The sequence below is a fragment of the Rhizoctonia solani genome, chromosome 3 (assembly GCF_016906535.1).
Source record: "Rhizoctonia solani chromosome 3, complete sequence".
Classification (NCBI taxonomy): domain Eukaryota; kingdom Fungi; phylum Basidiomycota; class Agaricomycetes; order Cantharellales; family Ceratobasidiaceae; genus Rhizoctonia; species Rhizoctonia solani.
This window is the reverse complement of record NC_057372.1, coordinates 2364627-2392556: the sequence shown is the minus strand read 5'-3', so window position 1 is coordinate 2392556 and position 27930 is coordinate 2364627. Positions and strand designations below refer to the sequence as shown.

The window sequence follows — 27930 nt, the reverse complement described above, 5'->3', positions numbered from 1 at the left end:
AAACAGTTCGATGAGCTCATACAAGGGTAAAACATTCTGTGCAAGGGGTGGGAATCGACTGGGCAAGTCACCAAACGAGCTATATGCGGTACTGCTCCACGTATAGTAAATGCAGTCAACTCCGGAGTAATGTTTCGATTATAGAGATATCAACTACGTATATAAAACTTTTCTCAAAAATACAAACATACTCCCATGGGCTCCCGGGCAGCACGGGGGTTTGAAGACATAGTCTGTGTTTGTTTTTAGCAAACTTTGTTGGCCGATGTTGGCTGGCAGGGGCATCAATCATCACGTGCAAATGAGCTGGTTGTTAATGACGTTCTCCGGGTCTCTTATGGGTGTGTTGGGTAGGTGATGTGGATTGCCAGCTGTGTGCATAGGCGCGCTGTATGCGTCGACCAGATATGTATTAGGATTAGCCAAAAATGTGCTTACGTATGAACGGTGGCACGCACGTGCGAGTTTGTCTCCCTGGAGGGGGTTGAAGAAAATAATCTCAGGTCCCCCACCCCACCTCACTCGGTCATGCCTTTCACAACATCGCCCATCTAGTATAATAAATCAAATCTTTCGCCCTCCCGCCATCCGTATTTCGATCCCGATCCTAGGCTTGGCTGATCCCTTGTATTGAACAGACCACAGGTCCAATTGACAGCTTCCACCTGCTCTCCGCTTACGTACCACCACCAGTCGTTTATACTTTTTCTTGAGCCACTGGTGTGTATTTTGCTCCAACGTTGGCGTCGCTGACCGAGAAAACAAGACACAATGGGACGAGCCGATGTCGCACGACCTCGCACTGTGTGCTGCGCGATTCCTATTGCACGAGCTGCTGGCAAAGTGCTGCTAATCACCAGCCGAAAAAGGCCCCACCAATGGGTTTGTAAGTAGAGCATTTACTATGATTTTATTTTTCTCGTGAAATACTGACACAGAGTTCAGTGCCCAAGGGCGGATGGGAAACGACTGATCCGACATTGGAGGCTGCCGCTTGTCGAGAGGCATTTGAAGAAGGTCACTCGCTCTTGCGCGCATCCGCGTTGCTCTCCTTCTCACATTGTCCCCGCGTTTGTTTTCATTAGCTGGCGTCCAAGGCAAGATCACACGAGCTGTAACAAGCATTCCAGGCCCAACTGCACATTACCACTTTTTCGAATTGGATGTCGCAGGCCTGGCCGACCAATGGGATGAGGCCGCCGAGCGCCGACGAGAATGGGTAGACTTTCCCGAGGCTCTCCGACGTGTGACGTGGAAACCAGAGCTTGCAGAGGCGCTCAGAATGTGCTCTCTGGCTCCCTCGTCAAGAAGATAGCCGGTGGCACCCGAGTTGATACCGACATGTTCGCCGAACTTCATCAGAATAGATTTGCTCTCGTCCTCATCGGGCTTTGCGCCACGCCGCTCCCAATGTTGATACAGTATACCCTCCTACCTTCTCTTAATCACTCGCTCGATTATTTTGCCATGTTTGAATCCATCGTTGCAGTGACACTAGACTTGCCTACGTGTTTGTGACCCGCCCGCTTCGTATTATTATGATCTTGGTGGATTTTTGTACTTGTAAATTTCATTATCTAAATCCCCTTTCCTGCCGCCGGCTCGTGATGTGGCTGTGCACTATGCTGCATAAAACCGGCTCGGAAGCAAAATTTGTGTCTTGATTCTTCCACAATCAAAAACGCTGCGTGATGAGACTTCAGCAACGAGATGACCTGGCTGCAATCCCTCGGGACTGTGTGCTATGATATCGCTCGTTCGGCAACCTTACCTTGTACCTTTCAAAGGAACGGGCGTAATTCTCCTGATGGCGTTTCTGTGGTCGAGTCTTGTACTCAGTTTATTTTCGTTACATTTTTGTATTGTATATAACCAAAATGGAAGATCGATGTCTGATTTCTTTCCCGTCCCGACTTCGACATGGATCTGTCAGGTACCCCTAGCCCACAGGCCCCTGAGGATCTCGTAGTGAGGTTCATGCCCCCCTTGTCTCACGAGAGACAGCGCTGGATTCTCGAAACGCTTCGTCAGCATCGTGCACGCTCGGTCAGTATCGAGCTCATCTCACATACAGACCCATAACCCTCTCACAGGTCTTGGATATCGGATGTGGTGAAGGTAGCTTACTGGGAGTACTCTGTAAATCTGCCTCGGGTGTCCGAACGATAGCTCATTAGAGCCTGGGCGGGACCTGGACTTGACTCGTGTGTCTGCTCTTGACATCGACCCTGATGTTATCCAAGAGGCTGCACATGCCGCAATCGATGAACGTAAGCCACACTATCTTGCACCATGGGGTTCAGGCGAAGATGGATGGTACATTCGCTGGGCACAGTTAGAGGTGGCGGTGTGGCTAGGGCGCCTGCAGGACATCAATCCCACCTTTTATGAATTCGATGCCATCGTTTCAACCGAGGTGTCAGTACAAGTTTCTTCATGCAAATTTGACATATTCTGAGCTTGAGTGAATAGGATCGAACATGTCCCAGAAGACGTGCTTCCTGCGTTCTCGGACGTACTGCTGGGAACATACCTACCCCGGCTCCTACTCCTTACGACACCCAACTACACTTTTAATGCCCGCTTTCATCCGCCCGGAGTCCCACGCAAAGGCTTCCTGGATCCCACAGGGCAAACCACGCGCGTGTTCCGACATGACGACCATAAGCGCGAATGGACAGTTGACGAATTCGATACGTGGTGTCGCCAGGCGGCAGAGAAGCACGGATACGATTATACGCTTGGCGGAGTGGGTGTTCCGACGGAGCGAGACCCGTACAATCGTGATTTGGGTTACGCATCGCAAACCGCCCTCTTCATTCGGCGCGATGTTCACATACCGACATTGGACCGACTTTCCCTCGACGACTCGCAGTCTGCGCATCAACTCATTGCTGAACGTACTTTTCCTTCTGACTCTCGTGCTGGACATCCCATGCCCAATAGCGAGATTAGGAGTGCGCTTGTGTATTTGATGAATATGCGGGGGGAGGGAGAGCTTACGTTTTCGGAACTTTGGTCCGAACTTGCTATGCCGTCCGGGGGTTCCATGGGTGCACTCGAGAACGCTCTGATGGAACAGGGAGAAACCACTGAAGGAGATACTGTTGGGCAATGGTCTATAGCGCCACCCCGAAATGCGAATGCATATACTGATCCTAAGTGGGATCGAGTTGTCGTATGGAAAGACTTTCAATTGGAGCCTTTACGCAACGAAGACCAGGATACGGGATACGGGGACGAGGAATATGATGAAGAGGGGTATGAGTATGGGGGCGAGGAGGAATACGAAGGCGATGAGGATCATCACTGGGAGGTCACTAATTCCATGCGTGATCCCATTCCAGATGGTTGGACCATGCCTGTCACCGTGAACGCAGAGTGGAATGCAGATCCGAACGATCCCGCATCTGTGTGGGGAGAAGCAACCGTGGATGAAGCAGCAGCAACTATTTGGGGAACTAGCGAGCCCAAAGAGCCAGCATCAAGGCATTGATATGCGCACAACGATATAGATAAATTACATGTGGTGACATTACATCGAAAAAAGCAATAAATTAAAGATAGCAATTATTCATCGAAGACTCACCTCCACGAACCTATTAGCCATCGCTATACCACCCAGCCATCTCCTTTTCTCTCCTTTTCTTCTCCTTTTGCTTCTCGGTTAGGCCTTCCCACTCGGGACCTTCTCGCTGTCCTCGTCTTCGCTGACACCCTTCTTTTTCTTGGTGGGCTTCTTAGGCATAGGTGGAGGGGGTGGTGGCGGAGCACCTCTAAATGCCAACAATGGTGCTATCTTACTAGACCCTCGTCGAGAGAGTCCCATTCGAGGGGCGGGGCTACCCGTCCCTCCAAGAGCAAGTCGAAGCGTTTCGGAAAGGGGCCTATGGGCACAAGTTAGTGCCCTGATACCTGATACATAGTAGGTATGTAAATTAACTCACGTTCAGTTGATTTGCCACTTGCGGATCGTAACAGGGAACCAGATGCGCCCATTGCAACAGGTAACGGAGCGGGTGTCGTACTATGACGGGGCCGAGGCTTGGGCTTGGCGGCTGGGGTAGGAGCTGGGGCAGCCGAGGAGTTAGATGAAACCGGTTGTGGGCCAATATCGGGACCCAGATTAGACGAGGTTCCTGGCACGGTATCGGCATCTGGATTTGAGGAATCGACTCCAGTGTCGTTTTTAGCCATCTAGAATGAGCTGTTAGCACGGAGCTCCTGAATACTAGATGGACATACCGTAGATACCGGTTCTTTCCCTTTCCCCTTTCTTTTTCCTTTTGCCTCCTTCGGTGCTGGACCATCTTGTGCTGAACTTTCAACGACAGACCCTTCGTTCATCGCGCCTTTCTTTCCCTTGGGTGCTCGTTTCTTGGACTCTTTCTTTGTATTGGACGTAGTGTCAATATCCATGGGTGGGGTTTCTGGTTCCTGGGCTACCGTCGGGGATCCACTTGAGTGTGATGGAATATCATTTGTATTATTGGATTCTGAAGGGAGAATGCTCGTCGAGATGTTTTCCACAGAGCCCAGTGTAGGAGGAATATAGGCTTGAGTATCTCCACCTTCGCCATCCTCTGCAGCAGCAGCTTTGGCCGTCTTTTTCCTAGCCCGCTTGGGGGGTTTCCCATTTCCGTTTGATGGGCCTGTGAGAACAACCCCAACAAAGCCGGATTTGCGGGGTTTCTTGGTTGGGCTTTGTGCGACTGATTCTTCAGCTGCAACATTGAGCGGGCTTTTGCGCTTGAGCTCGGGACTATGTCCAGGACTGGATAACGGTGATGATGTTGCCCGTCTATAGCCTGGTCCGCCCGTCGGGTCAGACTTGGGTAGTCCGGTGGGATTGGGGACTGCAGATTGAGCATCCGAGTCTGGAATACCAGGCTTCTTGTGTTTCCCTGATGGAGCTGACCCCCCTGGAATTGTGCTGTCCCATTTCCCAAACTCATCGTCACTACTCTGAAGTTTGGCACTTTTGCGTTTCAAAGTCGATTTTACTGGCGCAGGGACTTGTTCGTCGGTGTTGTCAGGCTTAGCAGGCGTCGGGTCGATCTTTGGTACATCTTTCTTCTTTGGCTTGGGCTTCATTTTAGGCTTTGCCTTTACTTTAGACTTCGTTTTCGAACCTAAGGCATACATAAGGTTGTGCGTAACGTGCGAATTGCGTCATGTACTCACCACTATATTCATCCTCGCTGCTAATGAGCATAATAACATCGCTGACTTGATTATCTTCAGGTCCTCCAACGTCGATATCGTGATCCAAGAAAGGAGGAAGCTCGGGGGTAGGTTTAGATGTTTGTGCTATCCGGCGAGCTCCGCGACCCGTGTACTCTTCAGCTTCTTCAAGAGCGGAACTCCGAGATGGATCGCTTTTGCTAGTGCTGGAAACCGAAGTCGCACCGGTACTCGCAGTGGCATGTGGGTCCGCACTGGAGGTAGCTGTAGCTGTAGCGCTAGAGGCCGTAACCACAACTCCTGTAGTCCCGATATCTGGCTCGGGTGGGGGCGGGGGCCTCATTTTCGGTCGAGGTCGCTTGGGGTTAGCTGATGTGGTTTCAGTTGGGGGTGGCACATCAGTAGAGCTGGCCTTAGGAGCACCAAGATGTATGGGGGTCCGAAGGGACTCGAGGAGAGGTACTGAAGTAGGAAATGCAGGGATCGGAATGGAGGAAGATGCGGTATCTGCTCCTGGAAGAGACGATGGCGGGAGAGATGGAGGACGGGCTACAGGAACAGCTTGAACAGTTGAATTGTCGAATGAAGCTAGTGTTTCAGGGGCCGATGATACGTTGGGAGGAATGGTCGAGAAGGCACCGATAGAAGATGAATCTGGCTGATCAGGAGGTGGTACCGGCCGCATACGGGGACGAGGTCTTGGACGAGGTTTAGTGGCGGACGAGTCAAAGTCGCCGATCCCAGAGCTTTCAATCTGCATAATAGGAATTTGTTCAGGCACGCTAGGGGGCTCGGATATGTGGCCTGCAATGTTTAGCTCAATCTTTGTGTAGGTCGATGGAGGTGGAGCTCACTGGATAAATTCGTGGCGATCGCTGCCGGCTGGTTGTGGTGCCAATCACGTGGATCGGAGAATCTGGCCGCATTGACTTCGCGTTCAAATAGATCATCAGCGGTGGTTCCTATGCGGTCCTCCTCGCCTTCACTGTCGCTGACAATACCCAGGCTTTTCGCCGGACTGATTTCCATTGTGTATGGTTGTGATCGAGAAGCAGCTCACGCGGTCACGTGGTCGTTCAGGGATCAGTAATTTGGCAAAGTCTCAAAAGTACAACAAAAACAATCCAATCACGTCCGTTACATGAAATCCTTGACACACAGTGAACTATTATGATGCCTGAGACAAAGTCCGAGCATACAGCTCTTTCAAGTTTTGAAGTGCAGTCTGACATTATTTCAGCACTTGATTTGGGGCATGAACAGTATGCATGCTTACCTCGTAGTAAGTATGTAACGGAGCGATTTCTCCCTCCTTTACTCTCAGTTTCTTGACCGCGTCCAGATGGCCCGCCTTTTTCAGCATCTGCTTGAAGTACCTCGCCTACGGGGCGTGAGTATAATGTAATCAAGATGGAAGATTGGAGAACGCACTTCTTGATCTTCCACTAAAGACCATGCATCTCCCCGTCTCCCTGCACGAGCAGTCCGTCCGACTCTGTGCACATACTTTCGCATGTCTACCGGAACATCATAGCTCACTACATGCGCAACGTGACTTATATCCACCCCTCTTGCCACCAGGTCTGAACACACTAAACTAAACCAAGTATAAGCATAGACCGGTAAAAACTAGAACGCAAACTCACAGGTCGATTTTGCCCTCCTTGAAGCGCTCGATAACATTCTTCCTATCCTGGCCGCTCAGATCGCTGGAATATGCCTGTATTGTCACATGCTTAGTTTCTCCCGAGGCTCCTTGATTCCTAGCGCTTTCGAAGAATTCAAACAACTGGACTAGTCGTGTGGTTGATTCGGCAGATTTTGTGAAGATCAGCGCATTCCGGACACCATGTGTATGCACAAGATGGAATAGGAAAAGTGGTTTATCCCCCGGAGAACAAACACACATATGTTCCTAACGAACTGCTGTGTAAGCCGAATGCACAATACTGATGCCGTATGGGACAAACGAACCGATAATGTGGTTGGGAAAGCAAATGTTTCTTCCTCGGTAACTACTCTGGTTTGATCTCCAATTACAAAGTATCGGGGATCACGTAGTCCCAGAGGAACTATTTTACTGGGATCATGTGTTAGGGTAGCCGAAAACAATAATTTTTGGCATGATGAATAATATGGCTCATCGAGTTCTAGTTAAACTCCATTGAGTCCACTGGAACAAAAAGTTTGGTCAAATACACACCTGTCGTCGGAAAATTTGACCTTGGGGGTTGGGTAGCCTCTAATACATGAGAAAGCCAGTCTTGAAATGACTGAGTGATAAGCCTATCCGCTTCGTCTATGACCTAAAAGTGAACTGTTAGAGAGCGCTGAATTAGTTTTTATCTTACCGACTGACCAGGAATCGCAAATGCTCAAGCGTAAATCCAGGAGTGCCGTGTAAATGATCGGTCAGTCTTCCAGGTGTGCAGATAAGTATATCCACTTTGCTATGATACTGTGGACTGGGATGAATTGCCGAAGGTGGTGAGACGAGAACAAGCTGCGACTGTTCATGTGCAAACGAATGTTGGCCAGTCGCAATGGCAATCTAGAATGCGCCAGAGCTATAAGCACAATGGTTGAGACAAACAACTTCTACCCACCTTGAGTCCCCGCCCCTTAGATACGATATCAAACGTCTCACGCACTTGCATGGCAAGCTCCCTAGTCGGAAGTACCACCAAAGCCCGTAAACGAGTTACGATCCGAGTTGATAGGATCTAACACAATAATCTTGATGTGAACTGATAATCCACCCACACCAGCACGTACCTCGGTGATAGGCACGACATAGGCAAGCGTTTTCCCACTGCCCGTAGGTGCAGATACACAGGCATCCTGTGGAGGATCATAAGGGCAATGCAAATCCTTTCTGCTAAGCAAGAATGGGAGAAGCACAGTCTGAACTGCCAAAGTTTTCTAGATGCGCGCAATCCCCGCATTAAATCACTCACCGGCAAACAAACTATCAATGCCAAGCTCGACCAGGCGTTCTCTCATTCTACGGCTGATTCCCAATCCTAACAAATCAGGCTCATTGGGAGCAGGAATCCGTGTTGTTATGGTAGGGTCGATTATTTCCGCCTCGAGGATTGCTTGGTCAAGGCCTTGTAGTGCGAGTACTGCTTTTGAAGGAGGCGCAGGTTGAGACGGAAGAGGAAAGGATGGTAAGGCAGGTAATTCTACTGGAGGGGTAGGGCGAGACAACGGTTGGGAAGGCTCAATATCCATTGAATCATCTCCGTTATGATCCAAAGGTGATGGCTCTCGTTCATTGCGACTCTCCTTGCGTTTCTTCTTTGGAGGCTCCAAGGGCAGCTGGGGTAACAACCGGTCCTCCGGAACATCCTCAGCAAGTGAAGTTTCGAGAGGGTTATCCGCCTCATCATCCAAGGACTCAGACCCAGAGTCTCCATGTGCATGCAGTCGACTCAGTGCATTCCCGGCCGCTGTAGCTGCTTTTAAACGTTTCTTGCGTCGTTCTTTCTTGGCTTTCAAGTATCGGGATTTAGACTTAGTCTAATACAACATTTAGCAATAAATAACTTCCAGCCGCTCAATCGAGTGCTAACCTTTGGTGTAGCAGTGGTCTGAACCATAGTTTAGGAGAGCAAGAATTTCCTGGGATGACTAAGCTTAGAATCGCCGATCATGGTAAGCTTCACGTGATTAAGCTGTAAGTCTGTGGCTGTGCGCTAAAAACACTTGTGAGTAAATAAAACTTACTGGAAACATCCCCATTAATCAGTGTTCCATAGGAACATTCGGGTTACCAAATGTCAGCGAGCTGCTGATATCACTGTTTAGATATTGAACCGCTCAGGGGCTTGTGCATATGCTTTCGCTTGGCGCATCGCATAAGCGTTCACCGAAAGTTACTTCTGCTCGCCCGACGGCTTAATTCTCCTTTCCTATCGCCCAGGAAACCACCTCCCTCTCACAGAATCCGTTGGATGTACACATTCTCCTTTCTAGTCTTTCTCCTCAGCTTCATCCTGGTATCGTATGCTCAAAGGTACAACTTAATTATGCGTTCATATCTGGTCTGAGATTTCTTATTGATATCAAAAGCACCGATGATCTACATAAAAAGCCCAACGGCGTCAAGATAGCCTTCATCAGTGTATTTGGTTCGTCTTTGATTTGTGCTTATTAGCTAACTCTTAATTCAATTGCAATGCTCCGTTACGTATAAATGTGCAGTGGGACTCGGATGTCTCTTAGTTTTCTACTACTCGATGAACATCATTCGTAAACGACGCAAACGCAAAGATGCCGCCGCCTTGCCACAATATGCAGACTTGACTCCACTCGAGGGAATACAAAGCCAAAGGGCATACAATACATTGCAATCACTGGGGTAGATTTTGCGGACCTGAGCAACTCTGCCAACGCTGATACTTGAAACTTAGGCATAATACCGCAGCCATGTCACCTGCACCGTCCATGGATTATCATCACCCTCAGGTAAGTCTGTTTGAATTTTGATCCATGTGGATAGGAGCGTGATAAACTGCTCGCGAAATTTAGGACAATCAAGCACTCCCACCATACGAGTTACCCAAACAACCGCCTCTAGCAAAAACGCGAAGCTAAACATGACTAAGTTCTGGTAGATCTTAACAATGTAACATATGGAAAACATACTTTTATATACCCATAGTACTGATGATATAATCAAGCCCAACGGCATTTGTGAGCCCCAGAGTCAGGCTAGCGTTGCCGCTGCGCTTATTCCCATTCTCGTGGTAGAAAGGTTGACGCTGGCCAAGGACCAGCTCTATTCCAGGTTGGGTTCTATAAAACTTTATGAAAGCCTGGCTATATGCGCTAAACGAGACCATAATCGATATGAACCAGAGTGAGCTGCCCCAACTGTAAGCAGTCTAAATCAGTTGCAAGCGTGTATGCGGCTTTTTAATATGGCCATCTCGCTGGCTGGTACGTATAGACACACAGGTTTATATGCAACGATTATGCATTATAGAATGTAGTACTAAGATTATGTAGCTGTAGTATTTACCGCGGTATTACTATACATGTGCCCGAATTCAAGCTAGATGGCAAGTGTAACGTGAACCGATTCTTTTGTATCCCCTCTGCCGCAGCTTTGCCACCCACTCCCCCTCGGTGTATCATGCTATTATTGGCTATGCTATACCATAGGCTATTCTATGATCTTAGCGTTGTAGAACAGATTCAAATAGCTCCTTTCTTTTTATGCCGGAGCTGACAAGTCTGTCGAGACACATAGATTTACACAGATTTTATGAGACCTTGTACTCAGCGTCCATCGGATTCGGTATTTCTGTGGAAAATGTAAGTAGATATAGTCTTGTATTAGGGTACCAATGATAAAATTGATTTACTACAACTGTACTAAACCACAACCATTTGACGCCGATGTTTTGGCGGGAGTCAGGGAGGCATAATGTGATATTGAGATCATTGATGCGAAGTAACGGGAAACCCAGATTGACTTGACCTAAGCTGAAAAGCAAACTTGAGGCGACTGCGATGATCAAACTCGTATTGTAGTTCCTAAACAATCGAGTCGAATCATTTCTATCTGATTCTTTGACCAACATACGGACCTTCAAGATACCACATCCGGCAACGAGTTAAACGGGGGCGCTCTTAGCGTATTACCCAAATGAGTTGATCCAACTTCCGAGGTATCTCACGATGGCTGGTTACCACATGAAGTTCCAAAACAAGATCTATCAACATTAGAAGGGTATTGTAGGGAAACATAGAATAAGACCGAATTTGGAGAGAGCATTGTCCCAGCGGAAATAATCGTAAAAGTCATGGCACCTAACTTAAAGTAAGGCTACTTGTCTTAGCCTGCGCCATCAGTTTTATTTAATCTTGTTCCACCTCCCACAATAGCAATGCCCCCAGTACGCCTTCGGCTCCTAGCCTTCTTTTCGGCTATTACCCATGTAACTAATGTAGTAATTGGTTTTGTCAGATTAGTCTGTATGATACAATGTAACAAAGTGATTTATTTACCGATAAGAACTTCCGTAAGATAGTCAGCGTTAGGTAAAATATTCAGGACGTGTGGTTTCTTCCTGACCCGAGAGAAGATCGTTCGTTCATATATTGCAAGAGTGCTGTGAGTTTCAACAGAGATGCACTATAAATTTAAATACGATACGAAAGTCTATGAGGTTCAGTGCTTTGAGCAATCATGATAACATACACGGAGCTTATTGGTACCCTTCCATTTAAACCTCTCCCCACTTAAAGTAGTATACGTGCGCGATCTGCGGACAGCAACTAATTAGCTGGTTGAGAATTTTGTATTGCAATATACATGAATTTTCAACTCACGTGGACAACAACTTCATCTTGGGAAATACTTCTTTGACAGTAGATGTTCTATCATCCATCGTGACAGTATCTTTCTTGAAGAAATTCCACTGTATAGTAGCTATCACACGTCCTTCGTGTGTAATTGTCGTTTGGGTACCTCCCAGCCTAAAAGGAGTCGAAATCTGAAAATTGTCATAATCCTCAAAGCATTATTTCGCATATGTGAGTACGTACGACATATTCTGCGGTCCCTTGTGGGCCATTCAAGACAGTATTTGTAGGTGAGCTTCTGGAAAGGGTATACGTATATCTGGGATCCTCTGATATTAGTTACGAACCAAACCGGTGGTTAGTCTACATTATATAATGAAAAGCACTCAACGTAGCCATGACTTGCGATTCGTGACTCATGACGGGAATTATGAGTGCAAGAGGGAAAGTACGATTGTATCTGTTCCCCTCCAGTTCAACACGTGCAACTACAATTGTTTGGTTGAATAACCAACAACGTTATCATAGGCTTCTAGTCTAATATCGTGCTTGGCACAGTAAAGGTCGACTTGGGTTGTGCATGTGCTTTTGACACGATCGTCGCATGGGAGCACTGAATTGGTGTGCCTCATGCACCTGCATTGCGTCAGGCGCCTAGTGACTACATTACGTGGTCTGGGTCCTCTATCCAATACCAATATGAGGGTCCGAGTAGAGGCAGTATGGCTACCTATTATGTGTTGAATAATGTGGTTCTTAACACTTCCAAGCTCGAGCTCACAGGAGCACGTGCACTACCATGAACCACATTCCCATGAATGACCCAAATTTGGGCCTCGGGGACGTGAACCTACTGTACCAAAAGGCTGTGGCACTAATATTTCCAATGCTATGGTACAATACATATACCAATATGAGAAATTCAGTCTCACGACGAAAGGGTGGGTTGTAATATCAGCCATAGCTATACGAATTTGATTAAATCTCCGGTTATGGTAGACAAAGCTTCATACTCATGATTAAGCATATTAGTTAAGGACTCCCGTGTACTTTAATATGTACATGTACAGCCTTAAGCTTAGAATTGGCGCCTAATTTCAGAGTGCGAGCTGCTTCAGCTTCAATTGAGCGAGTATAGGAATTGAATCTCGTGTAAAACATACATATTTATACCTGTCGAGGGTTACGGATAACAGTCTGTTTTAGCTCTAGCCACGGCACACCAGGGTTGAGACGCGAGAAACCCCTCGACATATAATGGTAAACTGCATTGCTCAACCTGTAAATAGTAGCTTCTTTGGCTTAATTGGTCACAAGGACCTTGACTAAGAGGATAATATGACAACAATCACACCAGTGGGCTATCTGGCACCTGACCATCTAATATATAGACGGGCTCATTTTTGGGGCGAAAGGTTCTACATATGTGCATATAGCAGTGTTTCTGTTGTGTAAAATATAGCTCTCACCGGAACAAATTGTCGTAATGAATACTCTTTGTTTAGTCATTAAAAGAAAATAAATAAATCTTGATTGTATATGAGCTATAACTGTCGGCTCGAGAGCGTAAGTGATACAATCTCGTCAAACGTGCCGCATATAAGCTGCTATAATTAATACATCCGACTATTACAGTGTTTTACATTGCGTGACATGTGCTGTTCGTTAAATTTGTCCAAAACCCTTTAAGTCTAGGGGGTGAGCTCTATATCCGGTTTTCTATCTGTTCGACCTTTGCCTTTTGGGAGTCGCCTACACTGCCATCTTCCATCTGCCCATAAGCATCTGTCTCGGCGGTTCCTTGAAGAACCTCCGCGCGACGAGCACGAGCACGACTGGGACGCATGTCGGCCAATGAACGCTTGACAATAGGCTCCTCAAAGACTTCGTGGATATGTTCCAAGGCGATGCCCTTTGTCTCCGGAAGGAAGAAAATCTACGGCGATGAGCGTAAGTCTTTGATGTTCTTCATGGCTTGAATCACTCACTGTCCATAAGACCATGACAATGGAGAAGCTTCCAAACAATAGGAATGTGCCAAAACCAATCTATTAAACACTCCTTTATCAATAATTGGTATATTAAAATGGAGAAATAGACTCACCGTGGCCAGTAGAGTGGGAGTAATTTTGGAGATAACGAAGTTGAAAAGCCAGTTTGTCATGAGACCCAACGCCATAGCAAGAGATCGGAGATGGTTGGGCGCGCATTCAGCCATGACAGCCCACGGGACGCTACCCCACCCGAAACTGTATCCAAGGACGAACACGCTAATAAAAGCATCAGTCGATCTGCCACGAAGTAGAAAAAAAATGGGACTTACTATACAAACGTAATGGCAGCATAAGAAGCAGGAACGACTGTGCCCGAAGTATGTACAGCTTGGTAAATGCCAATATAATACTATGGAAACGGGATTTAATTAAGGCTTGGTCGAATGTATGATCAATTACACTCACCATTGAGACAGCTTGAATTAAGCCGCCACCGATCAAGGACATCTTACGGCCAGCTTGTTCCAGAGCAAACATCAATGCAAGACTGGTACAAAAGACCTTCACAACTCCGTAAATCCCCGTTGCGAAGAGGCCTGAGCTAGTACCGGTAATGCCCAACGATGCGAAGATTTGAGGCGAATAGATATTGATGGCGTTGGTGCCTGTCCATTGTTGGAAAAACATGAGGATGATAGCTAGTAGTAAAATTCATTAGAATCAATAAGAGGTCTTGCGTAGATAACCTACAGATGAATACACGGTAAAAGGTTGTTGCGTCCTTGAAGCTGGCTTTGCATTGTTGCCACAAGTTGAGATGAGCCCTGCCTTCTAAATCGGCAATGATTTCCGAAAGTACACCACGAACAGCAGGATCGTCAGCTGGTCGTCCGCGTAGTCGTCCAAGTGAATGTGCGGCCTCTTCTATCCTTCCACGTTGAACCAAATAACGCGGGGATTCAGGCTGGGTCAACATTCCGACTGTCATGACAGCTCCTGGCGCCATCTGAATGATAAATGCAGCACTGGGATAGATGATCGATATCAGTATTGGTGTAGTACGGAGACAAGACAACCCACCGCCAAGTCCAGTGGTCAAGCTCCGACTTGGCATTGGTTTGTAGTCCGTAATTCGTCCAGAAACTGAGCATGACACTAGCAGGTACCACATTATCAGTATCTCAGTTAATTCGCATGGGTTGAAGAAGTTTACCCAGTAACATTCATCAATTGATACATTCCGGTTAGCCGACCACGAATCTCTCTTGGAGCACATTCGCTTATATAAGCTTCATTGGGGGGCGAGAACATGCGTTAGCGAGAATCAAGGGCTCTTGTGAGAAATATGACGCACTTGGAATAACCGAGGATGCTAGGCCTACTCCAAATCCGCCTATTGCTCTGCCTTCAGTTTTCGTTAGCCCTGACCTCGCCAGCCCGACTATAGATCCTGAAACCTACCTACGTAAAGTTGGTCCAAACCTCGCTGCTGAGACTGTCCGTTTAAGAGAGTCGTTGACTACCAGGTATCCTTTTTAGCAGTGCGATCGTGTAAGAGCGCATATATACTTACCTGAATGATGGAGCCAATAAAGAAAATACAAGTAGCGAACAGCAGGGAGTTCCTCCTACCCATATGATCTGGAAGATACAGGGATGAGGCAGCTCCGAAGAAACATCCTGGTGATTATGGGGGTCGAATGGTCAGCTTGACGAATAATTAAAAGACCCGAAAGGCAAATTCGGATTTTGAAACAGAGCCCTTGGAGAACTTTGAGCTTACCGGCTTGCAAAACGCTAACAATATTTCCCTTCAGTGCTGCAAGGGCTGTACTCTCCACTTTGTCAAGCCCAAAGGCTACTTCAAATGCCTTTTCAGATAGAATTCCTCCGATTAACCCCGACTGCGGGGACGCTTAGTTTCCGAGATCTATTGATGATTGAAATTCACTTACATCCCAACCAAAGTACATTCCACCCATCGCAGCCCAAGCCGCCATAATGTAACTATCGAGCACGTAGGATTTAATAGAGGTCATCCAACGAGTACCATTTCGCTTACGCATTTTTGTTTTCTCTCACACCATCAATAATTGTCTTGGTGCCCGCCCTGGGGTCCTTCCAAAAGGATGTGGACATGGTGTCAAAAAAGCACCTCCAAACGTCGCGCGGGTCGTCGCAAGTGTCGAAAGGGAACGGAAAAATAATGGGGGGTTGACGAAACTGAGTGGGGATTGTGTGGAGTTTACAGAAATTGCGGGGGTTATGTACCAGCCATTGAATTCATTCCCAATTCCATCGGCAGACTGTCATGCACAATCCGAACGAAGTATTGGCCTGCGGCTCCAAATTTAGAATGCTGGGTACTAACGTCAGCGACATCCCGGCCCGGGCCAACCGGGGCGAACTCGATCAGCGAGATAGAGCCTGTAGTTAACCGGTATTCAAATCCCTCTATATGATTCAGTAGTTCCTTCGGCCTCCGTGATATCGCTTGAAAAACATATCATTATACAGAATCACAAACTCGGTAAACAGAATGAAGCAATTCAGAACATTACCACACGAAGCATTACCCCACACCCGGTTACACCCACATCCTCAAGATCTATACGCTTTATCATCACCTACAGCCAGCATTCGTTCATCGAGCCTGGTTCCAAGACAGCATATTCATATCGCCGAGTTTTCTAAGAAAGAAATGGCGTCAATCTCTGCGATAAACCCCGCATATCGCACGTGGACTCACCTCGGGCGGAGCAAATGCCTTGCGGTACCCGCAATTCCCAGCAGAACAAACAATGCCGCAACCGCGATATAAGCCCATCCCAAAAACGGGTTCTTTCCACCAATCCAAGATACTGTCGAGATAACAATGGCCTTCGTACCGCCAAACTGTGACACAGGGAAGTCTACACGGCAGTCGCAAGCGGTTAGCGGGCCGCTATGGTGAGAAACCCGCACGAGGATGATGCTTACTATCATCAATTACGATTTCATATCGCCCTTGTCGCATCGTCTCATTATCGTTGCGTCCATATAACTTGGTGAATGTGGGAAGACCTGCAGTGCGCATCCAGTTTTGGAAGTGCTCATTTGCCTTCAAATCGGGAACATCGGTATCAGTGTATCCGTTAGGATACCTATGGCGCCAGTTAGGCGGAGGTATAATTTCCGATAAATTTGCATATCCCGGCCTAGTCGCATATTTGCGAGCCTCGCCAGGCCAAGCGATATTCTTCGAACTAAATGCATAAAGGTTATTATTATTGGTTCCCAATAAAGTGGCGTTTCCGATAGTGTCTGGCCAGGTAGTTGGTAAGTGTGTCCCCAAGAACATGATGTACGACTTACCGTTAAACATTGAATTTGCAATAAGGCCACAGGGGTAAACGATCTTGCCATCGAGGACAGCCAATGGCTTGCAATCTCCGTTATTCAGAGTGTCCGCGCTAACGGCGTTGCCCTTGAGCTGGTCGGCGTCCATGCTCTTCACATAGCGACGATGATTTTGGTAGAAACTGGTGAGGCGATAGTACAAGAATACGGGAGGTTCCAAGTCTGCAGGAATGTCGAAAGCAATGGTACACTGGTTACCCGAGGATGTTAAAGTTGAATTCACTTTTGTACTACGCCATTGAGGTGTCGAAGCTACAGCATCCGAGGCGGAAGACCGCATCTTGTATGAGAATTTGGGTAGATTGGTAAAGCTTTGGCCAGCTGACTCGCAGCCAGTATATTCGATTGTAATTTGGCTTACCTGCCACGATTATTCAGTTCGGAGTATCGTGTGGATGCGCAGGTACGGACTTACATTGCCACTGCCCCAGATGAGGAGGCCTCCAATGGGCGCGAAACACAGGCCGACAATGAAGAGAACAGGGAGAACGGTCTTGGGGGTAAGAATTGGCTGCCAGGCCTTCAAGCGCTGTTGCTTGAAGGCAGTATCTATTAGCAAAGTAAATTAGTCAGTATGTTGCTCTATGCGATAAATCCAAGTTAGCGGGCGGGAGCAACAGTTGCTCACTGATCAACTACATATGATCTCGTGAGGCCAACACGGTTTCACACCGTGCGATTGTCTGAACATTTGCCTGGACTGCGACCAATCCAACATACGTAGCAATGATCGTATTTGCGAGAACTCCGTGATATGGTCGCCGCCATGACACCACGCAACAGATAATTTAGCAAAATAAGATCGGACTCACTGGCAGGCTCCTTGGAGCCAGCTTTGCCTTTCTTTCCTTCTCCGTCATTGTTTTCATCATGGTTGTTTTGTTTTCTCCGAAACAACGCCATCGCACGGGACTATCTGCGGCGTGCTAGACTGCTCAGAAACCGCAATGGTCAAAAGGGGAAAACAGTCGAGGTGGTACTCGTGGAAAATACAGATATCGTGAGACTGTGGACGTCGAGTGCACCGGCGTGATCCACGAGAGATCTGTGCTGGTTTGAGATGGAGCTGCGACTGAGGCGATGTGGATGCGGCCTCCGAAGCGGTGTAAACGGTCGTCGTCAAGCGCCAAGAGTACAGCCACACCTTGTTTTGCGTCTCGCTGAATAATTCGAAGCCTGTTGAATCGCAGGCATGCTTCAATGTTAACAACCACACGGGCGTTAAGGTCGAGATGAGCCGCTCTCAGCACCTATATATGATTGTGCCATTTTACTAGGCTCAGGTCGTTAATACTCTGGGGAATGAGTAACAAGATAAAATTCTTGAACCATCAACGACCGAGGCAAGTTGAGAGCTAACTGAACCACTGATAAGAGAGTACTTCTCCTTACTACCGCTGAGCTGGTGGCTCTGATTTCATGGGTAGCTCAAATAAAGCACCAGCACTATCCGGGCCCGCGATAAGAACGACGGTTCCCACCAGAGTATCCAGGGGTCCTCTCCTTCAAACAATCACAGTAACTTTTTTTAAAATTTGTTTTGAACACTAGTGTGGACTGATATTTTAAACGCAGCGAGTCTCAACGCGTGTATATGTGCGGTGAATTTCCTTGTACCTTAGGTTGGCGCTGGCACCGTTTGAACTAAACTCGTTAAACGCCGACATCACATCCGTTGATGGGTTCATATTAAACCATATCCCGTAATTACACAAGATTCGCCCCCTTCAAGCGCTATATATATACGCCTGCTCGGCCTTGTGACTGAAAACAGCTGGTTCTCTTTGGTATTCTGACCACTCACAAGGTTCTTCTCATCAACCCACGCTGTAAGAAGCATCCGCATCATAAGGTCAATCCCGACGCATCCACATGGAAGCGAGCTCTCCTTATGGACTTCCCTCGCTGCATGCCGTTCTTCGCCGTATCCCTGAGAGAGAGGAAGATTTGTCCCACTCATTTCAAGGGGTCCTAGGCGACAATGCCGCTTAGTATATTAGGTCGCATCTGAGAGTGGCCCCTCGTGTGAGCTCTCGCAAGTCGGTTCTTTGCCATGGGTGGCTTCCTCCGTATTGTAGCTATTGCGCTCGCTGTTGGTAGCGGTGTCCTTGGTGGACATATCGTGCCCCCGAGGCCATCTGTACCTTTGGCACAGGCTCCATCAACACCTCCCGTTCGGTAAGTGAGAACACAAAACTTACTCCTCTTTTTCTTCTTTCTCTGACACTAAAATAAATCCGTTAGTGCGAACAGCAACGGGACTACTGAGCTTCTCCCTCCGTACGACACGATCTATTATTTCGATCAGTTGATCGACCACAAGAACCCCTCACTCGGAACATTCAAGCAAAGGTAAATTTTCCATGGATTTTTGGTATCTGTGGTAGTGTTAAACACCCATTTTCTAGATACTACTTTACGTATGAGGTACTCCAAATTCTATTTATTCTCTAAGCGCAACTCATTAATTTCTATCAGTTCTATCAACCGGGTGGCCCAATCGTACGTCCGAAATGCAAAATTAAGCCCAGTCAAACTTACTGACTAACACACATTTTTAGATTCTCAACGTACCAGGAGAATCCAACATGGAGGGTTACTCTGGCTACCTCACCAACCGTACTCTTCCCGGTCAGATCGCCCAAGTGACCAATGGTGCCGTCGGTAAGCTTATCTTTACTTGGGTCACACGAACCGTCCGGCGTGTTCTGACATATTCACTGTGCCAGTGTTCCTGGAACACCGCTGCTTCGGAGAATCCAACCCCTACCCAAACCTAGAGGAATCCACGTTGAAGTACCTCAGTGTCGAGCAAGCCATTGAAGGTGCGTCAGTTGTTGAATAACAAATGGTCTGTCCTAATTTTCGTGTAATATATCTCTAGACCTCGAATATTTCGGTAACAATGTTCACCTGCCAATGCCTGGAGGTGACCAGGTCCCGACAACCAAGGCCGCTTGGGTGTTGATTGGTGGCAGTTACCCAGGGGCAGTCGTCAGTTGGGCAATGGCTGCGTAAGGAATTTCACTTGGCTTATGTGAATCCATATTGAACTAGGTTTAAAAGTAAACCAGGCGTCTTCTGGGCAGGATACTCGTCATCTGGTGTGGTCCAAGCCATCAACTGGTACTGGGGATATTTCGAACCCGTACGCCAGTACATGCCAAAGAACTGTTCTGCGGATGTCCAAAAAGTAAGTCTAGATCGGCGATGGGAAATAGAATGCCATTGATTGGGATACTGTATAGGTTGTCAATTATGTAGACGCTACTTTTACCTTTGGTAAACGTAGTGAAATTCAGGCGCTCAAAGAGACATTGGGTATGGGTAACTTGAGTCATGTGGACGATGTTGCTGGTGCTTGTAAGTACTCGAGCTACCTTTTCTCATAGGCTAGTACTAAATGGATGGACAATTTCAAGTGCGTAATCCGCTCTGGTACTGGTAAGTAGAGTTCGCACAATAACAAATAATGCGGAGCTAATATATAAACAAACAGGCAAAGCCTTCAGCCTGGACAGAGCGACCAGAGTTTCTACGAGTTCTGCGATGCGCTTGAGGTCAAGAATGGCGTGTCCGCCGGTCCGAGCGGTTGGGGACTTGATCATGCACTCACTGCATATGGCAACTATATGAAGACTTATATTTCGGAAGGTAAATAAGTTTGGTGAATAGATTCGGAATTTGGATGCTCATTGTGTAATTTAGCTTGCGGGAGCAGTTCGCAAGAAGACTGTCTAGGCTCCTACAACCCCAATTCGACATACTACACTGACACATCCATCGATAATTCGTGGCGCTCTTGGAACTGGTTACTGTAAGTGCCTATTCAAGATCAGTGATAACCAGGCTAATTGAACTATTAGATGCAATGAATTTGGTTCGTTTTATGCGTTGGTGCGAGCATACTCGAAAAGCTGACAATTCCGTGTTTTTCAGGGTTTGCACAAGCAGGAGCCCCCCTTGGTTGGCCATCGGTCGTTACGCGCTTAGTTGTACCACCCTACGATATGGTGTGACTTCATTTACATCCTTTTTGATATTCTCAAGCTAATTGATTTTGATGATCAGCGTCAATGCACTTACTTCTACCCCAAATCATTCCCCAAGGCACGATTCCCGAATACTTTGAACATTAACACGAAGTATAAAGGCTGGAATGTTAATATTCCTCGGTTATTCTTCGCCAACGGGAAGCGTGAGTACTATTTCCATAATTAGGGTATTCACTAATAATATCACTTATCCATCAGGTGATCCCTGGCGTGAGGCGACCATGAGCTCTGACTTCTATCCTCGCAAGTCCACGGACTTGCAGCCCATTGCTGTTTCGGACGGATTCCACTGCTCTGACCTTCTCACACGATTTGGTGCTTCGGACAAAACAGTTTACGATGTTCAACAACTCGCTATCGCTTACTTTACCAAGTGGATCAAAGAATGGCAAGACAAGAATCCAGGAGCGGTTAAGGGCGGCGCAGTTACCGTTATTGACCCGGCCACGAAACCTGCACCTCCCGCATTTGCTCCTCTCGTATCCCCTCCGGCTGATGCATCGCCTATCACTGTCCCAGCAAACGTCACCACGCCCACATCTGCCCCTGCACCAGGTAACAAGCAAGCGAAGAAGCTCATCCAAAATTCGTTCAATTACGGCTCTTAATGAACATTCCATCTTGCCCATGTAGCCGTACTCTCGGATCTCAAGCAGAATATATACTTGCGTCCCAGTTTGAACTCATTTCCTATTTCGGTCTCAAGAACCGCATAATTGTTATAAATTTCTTACGCTGCGTCGGATCATAACGGCAAGCAAGGGCCAATATATCAGCTCCATCACTCCCAAGACTTTGTCATGCCGGTGCATAATCTAGGTTGTTCTAACAAGTCCATATGGGTACTGGAACACTGATACAATACCAGACTTACGAACGCCATCGTCAGCTCCAAGTGGATTTTAAATCCCAAGGGTAAGAAAAGGTATATAGCCTCCGGGGTATCTCCCAGAAGTTTTTTGTTTCACGATCTCGTTTTCCAATTCCATTCAACCATATTCTTAGTGACGCTATGGAACTCGCCACTAGTTCACCAGATGTCGTTATTCGCCATGGGCGCCAGTTTCATAAGACCAAGAGTAACTATGGGCTTCCGTGAGTCGATTGATCGATATTCGAGAAGTCTCTTACATCCTTCGCCCCTCATCCTTTTAGCAACGACGAGGGGGAACATACTCGCCTCAACTACCAGAATGAAGCACTAAAAATGATGCTTGGTACTTACCACCTAACGACATTCAGATTGGACAAACCTCGGAGTACTAATAGCTGCAACCATAGGTGCGAACTATACTGCGCCCATGCGGCAGCTGAATGCGGGCGAAGGACCATTAGATATGCTAGACGTTGCAAGTGGAAGTGGAATCTGGGCCATAGAGGTAATGAAATAGACTGATGACTACCGGTCTAAGCCCCACCTAACTCCTGGCAATCCAGATGGCTCGCGAGTTTCCCAAAGCACAAGTTGTTGGAATAGATATGAGTAATCCAGGAGCACTGTGAGTGTCTACTTGCGTAGGAGACTCCAGTATTAATTTTCGTCTACCAGTGGTAATATTCCTCAAAATGCATCTTTTGTAATAGCAGATATTAGTGAGTAAAACACTGCTCTTTTTTCGTGGCAGGTTATCCTAAAGTCAACCCAGCAAAAAGATTACCATTCGAAGACCAATCTTTTGACGTCGTTCAGATGAGAATTGTCCCAAGTGTAAGACCCTCCAAAAATGATCAAGCTTCAAAACACTGATGCGACCACATACGCATAGATACACGAACGAACCTCTATATACAAGGAGATTCACCGGGTGCTACGACCTGGTAGGATATTTTCCTCAGCGACCCCGTGATTGGTGTATTAACCCTAAATAGGAGGTTTTATTCAATTGGTAGAGCCGTCTCCTCACACATCACGCGTAGGGCGTACCCCTCCTGCAATGGATGAGACTGACCAAGCAATAATCCGCTGTGGTCACAAGAGCGAATCCAAGGGAGAGACAGCCCGTCAGAGGAGGAATGGCAATGATAAAGATGACTGGTCTATGGGGAACAGGATTGCAAGTGATCTTCGCCGTGCTCCTTCGATGTGGATGAGCATCCATGAGACGTTGGTGGTTGTTCCCATTGGCGTATGGACACAAGGTACGCATATATGTATGGTTCAAGTTCAATCTATTAATTACAATTTTCGGGTACAGATGAGGTCAGTCGGGAGGCGGGTCGACTCATGCAACACTGTGCCGTTGAGCTAATCAAAGGGTTCCGTCCAAACTTGATCGATGACGCTGGACTCACGGAAGGCGAGGTAGACAGTATGATTACAAAGCTAGGTAACGAACTCGAAGATGGCTCGAGGTGGCAACTCCAAGCTCCATTCCATTTCGTTTGGGCAGTCAAGACTTGATAACCAGTTTGTAATTGGGTTCTACAATCGGATCCAAGCCCCATGTCTTTTATTACGCTCGAATAGCCCCTGTTGATCTGCTTGTAATTACCAGGCTCTACTATCACTTTATCTTTATTGGACAACTGAGATCGGATAAAGGGCTTATACACTCGAAAGCAAACTGGGGGCTCATGAGGCGTGACGCCTCAATGAATCCCTACATTCCTGTAGATGCGACGCTCCTCAAAACTATTGTCAAAAGGAACAATTAGGCCACTTACACATCCTTATCATCATGAGGTCCTCATGTCTCCACTATCGATGGATCGGTCTGCGAGGCATAGTATCTCTTAAGGGACGGTGTTCTCTTTCGAGAGTGCCACTTTTTTCTAACGTTTTGAAATGTTGATCACTCATGAGCAAAATCGAATTTTCCCGTAGCAGCAGCAACAGCACTTGCTTGCCGTGACAAGGATACTTACACGAATTATATGCGCGTATCACTTTACAGGATCCCAGTCATGTGCATGTTCTCCATAAGATCCGAATAGCACATGTCAGGTCTATGTCAGGCTCCCTGCCCATGTTTCCAGAAAGGAGGTCCCAACTAATAATTAGGGGTTGTACTGTTGAAACAAAAGATTGTCACGCCTGTGTACTTCAAACTCAGCTTATTCTCTCAATTCAATTCCATAAGGCTAGCTCAGGAAGTTGACATGCTGAAACCGACTTATTCGTGCTGCAAACTAATATGAATTGGGCATTTATTACGTTTGCTCAAAGCTTTTTCGATAAATGACATGCCCATGGGCGTTTTCCGTATATAAAGATGCCATTGGGTCGTATATCCAGCCATCCATCTCCGAGAGGACGCCGCCTGCATCTGCTTGTTGTTGGCTTCATTTTCTTGAAATGAATCTTACTGTTGATGTTCCAGACGTGCATATTCGCCACGGACGTCAATTTCATCGGTCTGGGAGCAACTACGGACTTCCGTGAGTTTCTTGCTACAAGGGCCTATATTATGATGGCTGATACAACGCGCCAATATTCTCTTTTGCTTTACTATTAGTAATGACGAAAGAGAGTCTGATCGCCTGAATGACCAGTTTCAGGCCCTCAAGTTAATGGTTGGTGAGTATAATTCATTACCGGTTTGGAATAGGGCTGTTGCAGTGGTGGTGGTTAACGAAGGGACATTAGGATCAAATTATACCGCACCTTTGCCACAGTTGAACTCAGGAGAAGGTCCGAAAGATATCTTGGATGTTGCAACCGGAACTGGAATTTGGGTAGTGGAGGTGTTTATCATCAGGACGCGTTTCAAGTGTTAAAGTATACTGAGATGCCCTTCAGATTGCCCGCGAGTTCCCTCAAGCACGCGTTGTTGGAATTGACCTGAGTAAACCAGGACTCTCGTGAGTTACATTGTTTTGCCCGTTTTGGTCCAAAGGACATTGAACTGGTTGTATAGTTACCGGGATGTACCTGGAAATGTATCATTTGTTGTGGGAGACGTCAGTGAGTATGATCGGCTGCGCTGTGCTTTCGCCTGGCTAATGACTTGCTGGAGCCAAACAATTTCCTTTTGGAGACGCCTCCTTTGACGTTGTCCAAATGAGAATTGCCCCAAGTGTAAGTCACCATCGTCCCACGATATTCGCACGTTTTAATACGTTGAACCTTTATAGATAGCTGAAAGAACTAGTGTTTACAAGGAGATCCACCGAGTGCTACGTCCAGGTAAAATTCAAGCCGTGTTATCCATATAGTTACTCATTCAAGGCTCGAACAGGGGGTGTTATTCAGCTGGTCGAGTTGTCACCACCAGTATCACGCAAAGGACACCGCCCTCCTTCACTTGACAAAGCCGATCATGCGGTAGCACGCGGTGGACATGTTCATAAAAAGGACCAAAACAAACCTTTGTTAGACAGGGATGGGAGGCCCGCATACTGGTCTATAGCAAGTCAAATAGCTCCGGCCATCCGGAATAACCCTTCGATGTGGACCAGTGTACAAGAGAAGCAGGTGGCCGTTCCCATAGGCATTTGGGCAAACGGTATGCCTCGAAACAACACAGTATCCAATATTCTAATACCAGATTTTTGATTACAGACGAGATAGGTCAAGAAGCCGGCAGAATTATGCAGCGCCAAACAGTGGAGTTATACAATGGATTTCGTCCTAATCTGATTGACATTGGTGGGATGGCTGAAGATGAGATAGACCAGATTATTTCAGAGCTAGCTGAAGATCTGAAGGATGGCTCGAAGTGGCAACTTGAAACCCATTATGATTTTGTTTGGGCTATGAGAGTGTAGCTCTTCACAAGTTTTCACGTGCAACCAGTACGATACATTCGAGATATCCTAATTAACATATATATTTGTCCATATATATGATCATGCAATCATTCGCATAAATCGATTCATGGCCTCAAAACCAATACATCCGTTATGGAATTATCATACTATGCCAAATCAGCCAAAAAGTCAATCATGCGCGCATCTTTCCCTTGTTCATGCAAGCCCCAGCCCCAGCCCCACTCACACGAGCCCTCGTTCTGGATGCGGGCCCATCCAAATTACAAGACGCCTTCTCGTATATTTCCCTGGTGTCCTGATCCTTCGATTCTGCTAGTTTTTTAAGCTCCTCGCATTTTGTCTGTAAATCGAGTTCTTCGGTCTGGCAGAAACTAGGAGTACTCATTAGAGGAGAAGGTGTGCGTTCTGGGCCCATGTGTGTCAGACTCCAACCAGAGGAAGAGCTATTGAGCATTAAATAGATTGGTATAGACCCTTTCTGCGGTCCAGAGAGTCGAGTTGAGGGGTAGTCCGGGTTATCATCTTGATGTGTCGACTCCGGCTGAAGGTTGGACTCGGGTACCAGCGAATGGCGGGTCTCCGCGGAGTTGGTATGTGCAACAGGCTTGAAGTTTTAAAATCTATGGGAGTTAAATCTCGAATAACGGGATTGTATCCCGTGGTAGGAACGGGAGTTTTAGGGCTAGGGCGGACGGGGGGTGGAAACATCTGGGTCAAAGGGCTAGAGCTACGGCTACGACCAATGCGCGGAGTACTACTTCCAGGCGAAAACCTGGTGACTCCTCGAGTCATCCTTGGGGACCATGATGAAGAGCCTGAGGTTTTCGCAAAGGACACGGGTGAGGGTGGCGGTCTAGGAAGTGATTTTGACGGTTCGAGTAAGTGAGAAGGACATTCCATGATTAGAGTAGGTTCGGTTTCAAGTGAAGCAAGTGGAGCGAAGTTTGAGACACCCATATTGTTCACTATATTTAACACACTTGATTCAGTAATCAATGCAAGAGGAGGTCGTGCTTCTACCCACCTCGGTCGTCCGAGTGGAAAGGGCTTTTGCGGACTGTAGGTCGATCCGACGAGTCTTTTATGGATGTTGATCATCAGAAAATTGGAATGAAGAGCTCAATTGCTCACCTGAGATGGCCCGACGTTTGTTATTTGGGAGTTTGAACTTGCACCGGATTGAACTGGTCACATCATCATGAGGGACGACCGGTCGCAGACTACTATTGGGGTAAGCAGGGATCTTTGTTAAAAATGCTACTTCAATGGAATTAAGACATTCCACAAGCTCGTCACGCTCTTGGACCAGTAGTTGCTCTCTCCTCAACAAGATGTGTCGAGCACTGCGGATCTCCCGAGTGTGCTCGTCAATAGCATCAAGTCGCTTGCGCAATCGCTCAATTGCTTGGAGCCCGGTGGTGTGAGAGACTTTATCCTGTGTGGCAGCTGAGTATCCTTCAGAAGTGCCACGATAAACGCAGTCCGGGACAGTTTGAGTGGAATTATTAACGTTTATAAACGCAGGTGTTCTAACGCATGCATTGAGTCGAACCAGGGGTAAAGCCATGAATGGATAGCGATTTAACTAAGAGTATTTGAGAGTGAGAGTGTTTGAAGGAAGTTGATGTACTGTAAACCAGATTTGAGCAGTCCTCTTATATGTTTCACAGTTCGCAGGGCTTGTTAGATGTCCCGCCAAGAGCGCAACAAGGTGGCTTGTACCATTATTCCGAGAGGCGCATACATACTTTAGGAGATCAAGTGGTACCTAGGAGCGTAAGCCTCATTTTATTTTATTTTTTGTTTGGCGTCAATCTAGCTAAAAAGTATGGGCTGCTGTTTCAGAGTACACGAGTGCGGAGGAAGGTCAAACTTAAGCCTAAAGTGGAAACAAGGAAACTCGTCACGTGACTCGATGATCGACGAGTGTATTTGGCGCCAAAACTCTGCAGACAATTCTGACGTAGGCGACCCTACCGACTTTGCTTCAAAATGCCTACTCCTCAGGAGACAGTGAAAGCTTTCGTACAGGCGAGCTTTTTCCCTTGTATGATGTTGTTTATTTTAAACTGATATGTAGTAGACTGCGGCTAGTGCTACATACGCTTTTGATGGTGATCGTAACTCCCGTAGTGCGCAATTATGCAGAAAGAGACCAGGAGGAGGCGAGGATTGTATCGAGGTATTTTTTGAAATAAATTCACATCTCGTCAATAACAATGATCAACATTTTGTTAGGTGTCCATGGCAGCAAAAGACTTGTTTCTTACAAT

The 27930-nt window shown here is 47.0% G+C and overlaps 10 protein-coding genes across 10 annotated transcripts; 6 read left to right on the top strand and 4 right to left on the bottom strand.

Annotated features, from left to right (window-relative positions):
• Window positions 1–771: 771 nt before the first annotated feature.
• On the top strand, window positions 772–1315 carry RhiXN_03165 (NUDIX family hydrolase; the record flags this gene model as incomplete). The annotated part of the gene is made up of 3 exons (XM_043322982.1): window positions 772–886; window positions 946–1017; window positions 1086–1315. The coding sequence occupies 3 exons, from the start codon at window positions 772–774 to the stop codon at window positions 1313–1315; spliced, it is 417 nt and encodes a 138-aa protein (XP_043178478.1).
• Window positions 1316–1920: 605 nt separating this feature from the next.
• Window positions 1921–3496, top strand: RhiXN_03164 (NUDIX family hydrolase; the record flags this gene model as incomplete). Its single annotated transcript, XM_043322981.1, has 4 exons — window positions 1921–2046; window positions 2094–2118; window positions 2178–2418; window positions 2473–3496. The coding sequence occupies 4 exons, from the start codon at window positions 1921–1923 to the stop codon at window positions 3494–3496; spliced, it is 1416 nt and encodes a 471-aa protein (XP_043178477.1).
• Window positions 3497–3667: 171 nt separating this feature from the next.
• RhiXN_03163 (DEAD/DEAH box helicase) lies at window positions 3668–8786 on the bottom strand (the record flags this gene model as incomplete). The annotated part of the gene is made up of 16 exons (XM_043322980.1): window positions 3668–3887; window positions 3944–4197; window positions 4246–5132; window positions 5185–5988; window positions 6039–6202; window positions 6384–6409; window positions 6461–6565; window positions 6616–6781; window positions 6831–7099; window positions 7159–7334; window positions 7388–7490; window positions 7544–7735; window positions 7791–7907; window positions 7960–8093; window positions 8142–8706; window positions 8760–8786. The coding sequence occupies 16 exons, from the start codon at window positions 8784–8786 to the stop codon at window positions 3668–3670; spliced, it is 4209 nt and encodes a 1402-aa protein (XP_043178476.1).
• Window positions 8787–9425: 639 nt separating this feature from the next.
• RhiXN_03162 (uncharacterized protein) lies at window positions 9426–9783 on the top strand (the record flags this gene model as incomplete). The annotated part of the gene is made up of 3 exons (XM_043322979.1): window positions 9426–9547; window positions 9600–9654; window positions 9718–9783. 3 exons carry the CDS (start codon window positions 9426–9428, stop codon window positions 9781–9783), a joined length of 243 nt encoding a protein of 80 aa, XP_043178475.1.
• Window positions 9784–13204: 3421 nt separating this feature from the next.
• On the bottom strand, window positions 13205–15493 carry RhiXN_03161 (Sugar (and other) transporter; the record flags this gene model as incomplete). The annotated part of the gene is made up of 13 exons (XM_043322978.1): window positions 13205–13435; window positions 13488–13547; window positions 13604–13769; window positions 13823–13902; window positions 13959–14191; window positions 14244–14518; window positions 14574–14648; window positions 14707–14782; window positions 14848–14898; window positions 14955–15012; window positions 15067–15134; window positions 15277–15397; window positions 15449–15493. 13 exons carry the CDS (start codon window positions 15491–15493, stop codon window positions 13205–13207), a joined length of 1539 nt encoding a protein of 512 aa, XP_043178474.1.
• Window positions 15494–16137: 644 nt separating this feature from the next.
• On the bottom strand, window positions 16138–17795 carry RhiXN_03160 (meiotically up-regulated protein; the record flags this gene model as incomplete). Its single annotated transcript, XM_043322977.1, has 6 exons — window positions 16138–16183; window positions 16243–16405; window positions 16473–16796; window positions 16848–17253; window positions 17308–17441; window positions 17705–17795. The coding sequence occupies 6 exons, from the start codon at window positions 17793–17795 to the stop codon at window positions 16138–16140; spliced, it is 1164 nt and encodes a 387-aa protein (XP_043178473.1).
• A 1150-nt stretch (window positions 17796–18945) lies between these two features.
• On the top strand, window positions 18946–21555 carry RhiXN_03159 (Serine carboxypeptidase S28; the record flags this gene model as incomplete). The annotated part of the gene is made up of 16 exons (XM_043322976.1): window positions 18946–19070; window positions 19137–19244; window positions 19301–19319; window positions 19371–19394; window positions 19454–19556; window positions 19622–19717; window positions 19777–19906; window positions 19959–20085; window positions 20141–20255; window positions 20315–20336; window positions 20392–20546; window positions 20601–20709; window positions 20759–20772; window positions 20832–20905; window positions 20964–21090; window positions 21146–21555. The coding sequence occupies 16 exons, from the start codon at window positions 18946–18948 to the stop codon at window positions 21553–21555; spliced, it is 1758 nt and encodes a 585-aa protein (XP_043178472.1).
• Window positions 21556–21959: 404 nt separating this feature from the next.
• RhiXN_03158 (methyltransferase domain protein) lies at window positions 21960–23348 on the top strand (the record flags this gene model as incomplete). The annotated part of the gene is made up of 9 exons (XM_043322975.1): window positions 21960–22042; window positions 22103–22164; window positions 22229–22326; window positions 22385–22446; window positions 22497–22540; window positions 22594–22655; window positions 22714–22765; window positions 22817–23086; window positions 23143–23348. 9 exons carry the CDS (start codon window positions 21960–21962, stop codon window positions 23346–23348), a joined length of 939 nt encoding a protein of 312 aa, XP_043178471.1.
• An 894-nt stretch (window positions 23349–24242) lies between these two features.
• On the top strand, window positions 24243–25654 carry RhiXN_03157 (methyltransferase domain protein; the record flags this gene model as incomplete). Its single annotated transcript, XM_043322974.1, has 9 exons — window positions 24243–24325; window positions 24403–24464; window positions 24534–24631; window positions 24687–24748; window positions 24805–24851; window positions 24904–24965; window positions 25022–25073; window positions 25126–25392; window positions 25449–25654. 9 exons carry the CDS (start codon window positions 24243–24245, stop codon window positions 25652–25654), a joined length of 939 nt encoding a protein of 312 aa, XP_043178470.1.
• Window positions 25655–25829: 175 nt separating this feature from the next.
• RhiXN_03156 (uncharacterized protein) lies at window positions 25830–27224 on the bottom strand (the record flags this gene model as incomplete). The annotated part of the gene is made up of 4 exons (XM_043322973.1): window positions 25830–26261; window positions 26303–26622; window positions 26682–26735; window positions 26789–27224. 4 exons carry the CDS (start codon window positions 27222–27224, stop codon window positions 25830–25832), a joined length of 1242 nt encoding a protein of 413 aa, XP_043178469.1.
• Window positions 27225–27930: the final 706 nt, after the last annotated feature.